The following is a 9,269-nucleotide window of genomic DNA, read 5'->3' as shown; positions in this document are numbered from 1 at the left end:
AGCTCCTGAAAATGAGGCGATGCCAGTAGAATGACAGTCGCGAAAATGCTCCCTGCTTTTGTACATACCTACCTTCGTTGTGCAATGATTAAAAAAAAAAACTTGTAACATAGGTTTTGAAAGCGCTCCCCATACAGCGTTTTTGCGGACCATAGTGTGCAGTTTTGTAAAGCTGCAATAAACTATATGCACGAGAAAAACGGAATGCATTCCATTTTCTCTCCACGCTTGTGGGCTGGTTAGTGTCGCTTATCCCGTAGAAAAAAAAATGTACCAACCCCATTTTATTACGGCCGCTTGCGTAGCTTCCGTCACTCTGGTTAAAATGGCAGCACAACAGGGACGAAGACAAGGCACATAGAAACACATGACAAGTGCACGTCTAGTTTCTGTGTGTCTTCATCTCTTACGCTGCCATCATAACGAGCTATGGGCGAACTAGCCCAAAACGAAGTTTTATTTCACCGCTCGTCACGATAAGCGTACTGGCCAATATTGTAAGGTTGACTAGCCCTCAAAGATTATTGCGTGCCTGTTTTCTGAACTTGCAAATCGGCGGAAAGCGCCGGTCACTTGCGAGCGCCCGCTGCAAAGCGCGCCGGAGCCCGCAAGAGCAACCCGCCAGCGAGCGCTGGCGCCATCTGCCGGAGCATAGCAAAGTATTTCACGTCGGCACGCGCCTTCACGACACTAGGATAACCTTCTAGCCTCTATACTAGGGCGCCGCCCTGTTGCTACTGGTCAATGTGGCCAGCGCAATTACTATTGAAAGCGCTGAAAACAAGTACAGGTCACCTTATGCTTTGTCATCTAAAAACGCATACCTGATGTCTTTATGAAGGTGGTGCATTAATATGAAGTTTACAGAAAGCGATCGCTAAGTCCGTGACTTATGTAAATCACGATGTACGCATTCATGCAATAAAGGATGACGCGAATTTCAGTTTCGAATCTGTTTTTTTGGATGCGTAGTAGCATAGCCGCTAATGGTAGTAGTTTAGGTTTAGTAGTTCGTACAGTTTAGGTTTGACAAAGGAGGCACTGGTTTGACATGCGATCGCGCGTCGACATCGGACGCTATGGTACACTCGTGCCTTATGTGCCACCGAAGTCCCGGAGTGCTCTGGCATATACCTTCACATGTAAGTAAACGAATGTATCTCCTTGTTGAGAATTTCACGCGAGTAGGCAGCTCTTGTGGTGCATCACAATCGTTTGAGAAACGTCACAGTATTTTTCTACATGCGGAGCGGCGTTTTTATTTGCAGGTTTCCCTTCAGTAGGAAATTGCTGGAAAGGCGGACCAGCGCACCGGAATTGTACTGGCGAAGCCACAAGCAACTCAAAGAATCTGTTTAATTGTTGCACTTTGAACAATCATGCTTCTACAAAGGCCACAGCAGAAAAACAGCCTGATGCCGATCGAGTATCTCTGTGCCACGAAGTAATCAAGAGGCGAGTGCCTAATGCGGACGAAATCGAGTGCATCGAGACTTAGAACGACAAAAGCTGAGCTAGTTGGTAAGGATTCATTATGCAAAACAGAGGTGAGGCGTGCAGACAGGACACAAGAGTAGAGAAGTGGGCGGCGCTTGTGTTGTTTGCTTGTAAATATGCTACTCTTGTGTCCTGTCTGCACGGCTCACCTCCGTTTGGCATAACGAGTGCATCAACCCACATATTAATAGCGTAGGCGTTTTATTAACTGTGCAATATTTTCAACACTTTCTTGCATGCCATTTCATGTGGAATATCTTTTCTGGTCACAAATTTGTGCAGCGAATCTATTTGCATGATCGACTCCGGGCCTGTGGGACCGTTCACTTGCACTTGATGCTGAGTCTTTTACATGTATCCATAAACTGCAGATATGCACATCAGATCCCTGCGAGCATTTTCAAAATTCAATTATTTTAGACAACAGGCACATATGCAATTGGCGGCGAGGAGTTACGGAGTCGCCATCTATCGGAAGCGCCTCGCTGGCGTAGTATGAGGGATCACGTGGCGCGCTCCTCATCGGTTTTGCTGTCAGCGCTCATTGAAAACACCACGCGCGAGCTCTCCCGGACATTTCTGTAAGTACTTTCGAAACGAGAGAAGTTTATTACTGTCCAAATAATAATGTTGGACAAACTGAAAGCACACAATCGTTTACAGACGCTATCTCTTTACCGAATACGTACAGTGAACGCCACTGCGCGCGGTCGCCGCGATGGAGTCTCCCGAACCGGCTTTTTGCGTGAAAGGTAGGTAAACGCTGAGAACACACTATATGAAATATGTTCTTATAATATTTGTATAACTAAATGGAGCGTAATAGAATGAAGCCTCAATGCAGCGATCGCACAGATTCGCAGCGACCGACTGCGCGTCTGCATGCTTGTCCGCGCACTGTTTCGTTTTCTCCGCGCGCGCGTTTTCGCACCGTGCCATGAGCTTTAGGCCGCAGGATATGAGCATTTGACAGTATACAAGCAACCATTGTTGCGTGGGCGCTATCACAGCTGTTAAAAAATGATTTCATTGTAGAGACTTCGACGCCTACGGGGACTGTGATTTGCCGTCGCGACGATTCAATCTTTTTTTTTCTTCTAAATTCTTTGACCTTTCAATACTATTTCTCGAGTTGCGTCGCACTGTATGTTTATCGGTGTTCTCAGCGTGCAATTTCCCGCTGCTCCTTTTTGTAATTTAGTGCATTAATTCATAACACAAACATGACCATATGCCATGCTTTCTTTAAATGAGCTTCTTACCGCTGCCTTTCCGCTCCACTGAACTTGCCAGTATCTATAGCATCGACAAGTTCATAGACCAAACCATCACGACATTAGTCGGGCAGCGGGCTCGGGCGAGCGTCTCAGTGCGCGTTTTCAGAACATCGCAGACCGGGCGCCGTAGCAGAAATCTTCCTCGCGTCTGTGCTTGCTGCATACCCGAGTTGTAGCCGATGACTGTTTGCCGGTTTTATGTTTCGCGAGCCAAGCTTCACGCAGCTTCTTGTCCTGCGGCTACGTGTGAATAAGGCTGACACCGGCCTCCGTTACGTGCGTCCGGCCCTGCGGCACCGAGCAGTAGCCTACCATGTTGCGCGCCTTCAAAGGCAGCCACTACCTATTTTAGTGCTTTCAAGCGTCGTAAAGGAGACACTCGAAGCGGGAAAATTTCGCCACTAAATGAGGACCGCAGCGTACGAGAGAATTTAAACTCGTTTTCAGCTCGCTTCGGCGCGCCAGAAGCAGCCGACGCGGCCGCTATGTCCACGTGATCCCTCCTAGCACGTCACGCCGACGGTGGCGCCAGCTTTTCCAGTGGTGGAGCTCGAGGCCAATACTGACATAATCCCGAATACCACTAAGCAGCTGGGACACATTTTTGTTGACCATACTCGCATGTAAAATAAGTACATCATGTGGACAGCTCCAGCTCATTTTCCTTAAATCAGTGTGTACAAGGGGTATGCAAAAATAATTTTTTTCTCGCGCACCGATTATTTTGCTGTATAAGCAAGAGAACCCACCATGTTAGTGTAACGTATCTTGTACATCACACTAATATGTGCTTTAATTTACCAAGTGAGATGAGTTATTTTTATGACTCATTCATTCATATCACACTGCAAGCTGCATTCATCAACCTTCAATTGGATTTTGTAAATGTTTCATGAAACATGTTTCCCTTTTATTCAGATATGCAATGGCAAGCCCTTCCCTGTGTTCCAAAGGTAAATTTAAGCTCTAAATTAAAGAAGACATTTCTAGTCAGAAACAAGCAAAAATGGTGAATGCAGAGTATCAGAAACCCAAGGTACAGAAATTATGAGAAGTGTCGAATGATTTTAAGGAAAGAGTCGTATTTGAATATGCAAGACTCTTTAGTGGAGGTCAAGCAAGTCAATATAGGTAGAATACTCTGCAAAATTATGCGAGTGAGGCGATGTCAAACAATGGGTCAGGAAATACATTGTTTTTCTGCAAAACAAAAGCTGATTGCCATTACATAAGTCACTTTAGCATCATGAGACTGCTGCTTGATAAATTCAGAAATAAACCAAAAAACAAGACACGCAAAAATAAAAAACAATTTAATGATGCTCTCTCCACACTGGGATAAATAAAAACAAACACATCACATCTAATGTGGACATATCAGACGCCTTGTGAAACACTAAAGGAAAAATTCAGTTTCGAGCTATGGCACTTGCCGCATAGATGTGGGGGGCCTTGCACTAATAGTGATAGTTACCCTTGCATTTAGAAATTGAAAGCATTCGTGCAGACAAGGATGATTCTTTATATTTTTGGCTACCACTTCAAATGCCTCCACCAAGTGTTACAATGCTGCACGCAGCCATACTAAGGATCTCGCAGCAACACCTGCAGGTAAAAAGCAGAAGCAGTCAAAGTGCTGGTGTGTACTGGACACTATGTTTGAAAACATTTAGGCAAGAAGAGTGCAAGAAGCAGACATAACAACTGCATTTATTTCCATAATTCCCCATTTGAATGGCCTTTTCTTTTTGCTTAGACAATGCCTACGCCTAGCCACAGCAGCTCCCTCATACAGACTCCGCAAGCCAAGAGGCCATGGAGGCAAATGCAGGTAAGAGGCAAGAAGCAATAGCACTGGTATCGACATTCATCTAATTTCTTTCTTTTTCTTTCGTTTAGGCAGCTAGCACACCTCAAACAGCCACCTTGACTGCGGGTGTCACCCTAGTCGCCAAGGAAACATTTGAGGGAAAGCGACAGGCAATGTGAACAGCCACTTCTCCATGTAAACGATACTCTTTCTCTCGGATGACTCCTACGCCTCGCCACGCCAGCACACTTGTGCACAAAGATGCCGTGGAGGCACGTGCAGGTCAGAGGCAAGAAGCAGTGGCACTGGTGTCGACATTCACCCAATTTCTTTTTCTTACACTGAGGCAGCCAGCACACCTCGAACAGCCACCTCGACTGCGGGTGTGTCAGTAGATTCCTGTTGTACATATGCTCATAATAAACTTCAGTAAACTTGAACTTGATAATAAACTTGAAGGCAAATGGGACACTGATGCATTGTATTTTTGAACATTTATTGTACACATACAATATATTTTATACTTTGCAGTGCTACAGAGCGTATTTTGAGGCTTCCCCCTATACTTTGCACCTTTAATTACGTATGTTTTGTGTGGCCCTCAATGCAGTTCATGTTGTAGCAGCTGCTTTGTCTGTGTATCGCACATTGGCTTAAGCTCGTGATATCCACATACTTCTCTCACATATACAAAATAAAGTTCTATGTAGTCCTCAGTGTTACAACAAAAAATGAAAGTAAACATTCCGATCGTGGAATTGTGTTTATTACAGTGATTCCTATAACAGTTACTGAGAAGTTGACAACTTGAACTGGTCAATCGGTCCATAGCCTCCTCTATTCTTCAAAAACAGAGGAGGCTATGATCCGTCATGGCAAGGAATTGTATGTATATATAAAAAAGGGGGCATGTGTGTGTGTTTGTAGTGGGGGGTATAGGATTAGGGCGGTACGAAAAAATGTACAAACACCGTCCTCTAGGCCCATTCCGTTAAGGTACCGTAAGAAAGCGTATTATGCATAAAGTTCATACAACGAACTCAGATATTACTACACAAGCCAGGCGACGCGAGCTACATTTGTCATGACGCATTCGCGACTGCACCGGATGCCCCCCATATTATTCTCGTTAATCGTGCTCACTGCACCGAGGCAAAAGAAAGATCATGGGCGCAGGTGCCTTTAAAGTATCTGGACCTTGCGAGGCACTGCTGCGCGTGCCAGGGTAGTTGTCCGTGCGAACACCCCCTGGCACACACACCTGCCTCGGCGGCCCCAACCTACTTACCGTTCTGCTTCGAGCTTTGATCCCCCCCACTGTCACTTGGGTGCCCTGGAGTTCTTGCGCCGCCTGCTTTATTATAATCTCAGGTGCTCTCCTGAGACTTCCGTTTGTCGGTTACATGTGCCCTACAGCTGGATCAGTACTTATAATAATAATAAAAAAAACCGATCATCGCGAAAGCGGCTTTTGCAACGTACCGCGCCCATGCGAAGAGAATTACGGAACGCCAACGAGGAATCTGACCACAGCTTCGAGCTCGTAACCTCGTCGAGTGACACTCCTGCAACAGGCGTGACCGCTGAAAACCGCATACCGCCGGAAACTTCAACAGGATCATCCCTCAGTTGCATAACTGCCACCTGTACGGCAAACATGGACCACACACACGCCGTCCCGCAACATAGAATAAAGAACCAACTTATAAAGCCCAAACACACGGCTGCACGCACACATCACGACACTACAAGCGCGACGCCATGCTGCATGCTGCTACGCTGCTACTGTTGCCGGATTAAAACTGACTACTGTCACCAAGTCTAGCAAGCCTCTCAGGAGCTGGCAACCTCGGCGCGTAGCAACATGGCGGCGCTCATGCGGTTCCCAATTTCAATGCATAGGCCCTATGGGCAGCTTGTCCTCTAGAGTCAGTATAGTAACTCTATGGTATAGGTGTTCTGTGGTACCGTCTCTAATGTTGTTTTATATTCTATGAGGAGGCGTGACTGTTCTGCCAGAGTTGTGCTACACTAATCGCGAAGCTTACGCATCACTTCCCGCACGGTCCTTTGGTACCGCGTAGTGGCCCAGAAACTTATCCGAGAGCAGGCACATTTCCTGGTGCGTTCTTGCTGATGTCATCGGGAGACAGTTGCTGATGGCTACCACCACGATGCGGCGAGCGGCTTGGTTCACCGGCGTGCGCGTATGCGCGTACGTATGTTTTGCTTGTTCATTTGTTCCCTGACAATTCGGACAGCTGAATTCTATTGGTACGCGTACAAAGGTTATTGATGTGCGTTTTCGATTGCCTATACTCGTAGGAGCTGTACGTATGAACTCGTTCTTTGCTGTGTTTGCGATAGGCAATTTAAATGCTGCAAAGCAACACGAGAATGAAGCAAACAGCAACGAGAGTTAAAGTGCTGCACTGCCGTGGATCTTCCACATCCGTACACTGAAGAGAAAACAGAAGGTTGGAGTACAGAGGCTGATATATCGACAATGGGGGCAATGTGCTTGACAGTGTGCTTAGTTTATGGTTGTCCTTGTTCTTTCTGCTCTACCTTCAGGCGCGGAACGTCGTGCTTCTGTTATCGCACACGGAAACCGAGATAGGTTGTCACATCAACCCACTCAGTGAGGCCCGCACTATGAAAGGCTTCGTTGTCGAACAGGCAGCTTTAAAAAGATAAAAAAAGAAACGAATAAATTTTATTCAGGGTGCCGTTTCGGGCTATTGGTTGTACATATTTAAACTAACAACGCGAAAGTGAAACTTGGACACCAGGAAAGGGACATTGTCTTTCGCACTGTCAATTTCAAAAGCTTTAATGAGCTCTGTACTGGCTAAGTAGCTATTTCCTGTATGCAGGAAATAGCTATGCAGGTGCTTTTTTTTTTGTAGCGGTATTGTTAGAAACTAAACAACAGCTTGCTATATGGGTTCAGTGTGAAGAAGTGTTGCATCATATCACTGTGCCACTTGGGTGCCTGTAGCTGGCAAGCTGTTGCGTCAAATTGGCAGGACAATGGGTTTCATTGTCTGCTGCTGCTGCCACTTGTACATCTTGGGGATGACAGTTCTTTCATAGTGTGTATTAGTTTTAGTGGTATGACAATGATTCATGCTTACAAAGCAGGTGCGGACAGCCATCAAAAATATGTGCGTACAAGACAGTAGCAACACAGCATACAGGATTAACAGATGCGCAAAGACCAGAAATATTGTCAAGCTCTTGGTACCAATTTTAATTACCCACAGATTAGCTAGTGTATCTGATCAAATCAAGTATGATTACCTTTCGTATTAAATGGGTTGGGGAGAGGAAAGCGGCACTCATGTTCTGAGCCATGTACTATTGTGGGCAAATGAAATGCAAACAGCTGAGCGCGTGGTTGATAGTACAATCAGCGCAACCTGCTGGCCATGCTCAATTCAGGCGGTTAGTGCAAGAGTACGTGTCCGACTGTGATATGTACAACCGCGGCTTCCTGTGTGCTAGTTTTGTCATACTGCTGCACCGGCGCGCCGCTGAAATTACCATCAAAACAGCTGTTCGTGCCACGTTTGCTTTTTTTGCTGTCAAGCCTGGCTTTTTATTTGTGTATTTATTTTTGCCACCGTCGTCTCCTTGCTATCACCGAGACTTTAACTGCTGGAAGGAAGCCCTGCTCGTGCCACGAAATTGTATCGTTATAGACATCCGCTTCGATAATACAAGAATTCCAGCAACATTCTCTTTTTAACCGTTTCACAAGTATCAGACAAAAAAAGATTGAAAGAGCAACACAGAACAATTTCGTGTGATTAACACCATTTTCTTTATTTACATGTGACACTGTGAAACCTGTGAAATGTGCGAGAAGATGCTGATCTGGCGTAGATTCCAGCTGCAAGAAATATAGCAGGCGAAAAGTTACAACAAAGAAAACGCATTTATTTCTAAGTGAAGACTGTCTCAACTTTTATGAAATGAAAGGTGAACTTGTGGTACAACTAATTCACTCGAATTTAAGACCTCTCCATTGCAGATGTAGAATTGTTTACAGGGCTCTAATATTTTGTGAAATCTCCTCGGACCGCAGTGACTGTCATTCTTCGGGGCAAGCTTTCGAAGAGCCGCATAGCTATATCGGAGCTCCATAAGTGCTCCCACTTTTCCTGAACAGCTCTGTAGCGATCGGCGGGAGAGAGCATTTGTCATTGCGCCAGAAATTAATTTATTTATTTCAAAGTACCTTACAGGCCCCAAGGGGAGCATTGAATAAGGGGGGCGTCATTGAACAAATGACAAGAGAAAACAGATATGTGAGAGTTCAAAATGTTTATAATGATAACCTGCTTGCAAAACAGTGTAACAAATAAAAATGCTAGAATGATGGGTGTAACGTTAACAGATAAGAAAAGAGCAGATTGGGTGAGGGAACAAACGCGAGTTAATGACATCTTAGTTGAAATCAAGATAAAGAAATGAGGGGGGGGGGCATGGGCAGGACATGTAATGAGGTGGGAAGATAACCGATGGTCATTAAGGGTTACGGACTGGATTCCAAGGGAACGGAAGCATAGCAGGGGGTGGCAGAAAGTTAGGTGGGCGGATGAGATTAAGAAGTTTGCAGGGACAACATGGCCACAATTAGTGCATGACTGGGGTAGTTGGTGAATTATGGGAGAGGCCTT

General features: G+C 45.5%; 1 protein-coding gene across 7 annotated transcripts in view; it reads left to right on the top strand.

Moving 5' to 3' along the window:
* Positions 1–6,427: 6,427 nt before the first annotated feature.
* The window catches only part of LOC142573293 (very long-chain specific acyl-CoA dehydrogenase, mitochondrial-like), a 291,200-nt gene continuing 288,358 nt past the window's right edge, over positions 6,428–9,269 (top strand). For 4 of the 7 annotated variants that reach the window (XM_075682931.1, XM_075682932.1, XM_075682929.1 and 1 more), the window contains exon 1: positions 6,429–6,799. In XM_075682931.1, the coding sequence (XP_075539046.1) occupies positions 6,794–6,799 (6 nt within the window). In that variant the 5' untranslated portion in view covers positions 6,429–6,793. Of the gene's footprint in view, positions 6,800–9,269 lie in introns of all 7 variants that reach the window. The other 3 variants (XM_075682933.1, XM_075682934.1, XM_075682935.1) reach the window with 1 other exon arrangement.

Source organism: Dermacentor variabilis, chromosome 2 (assembly GCF_050947875.1).
Source record: "Dermacentor variabilis isolate Ectoservices chromosome 2, ASM5094787v1, whole genome shotgun sequence".
NCBI lineage: Eukaryota > Metazoa > Arthropoda > Arachnida > Ixodida > Ixodidae > Dermacentor > Dermacentor variabilis.
This window is presented reverse-complemented; position numbering and strand designations above follow the sequence as displayed.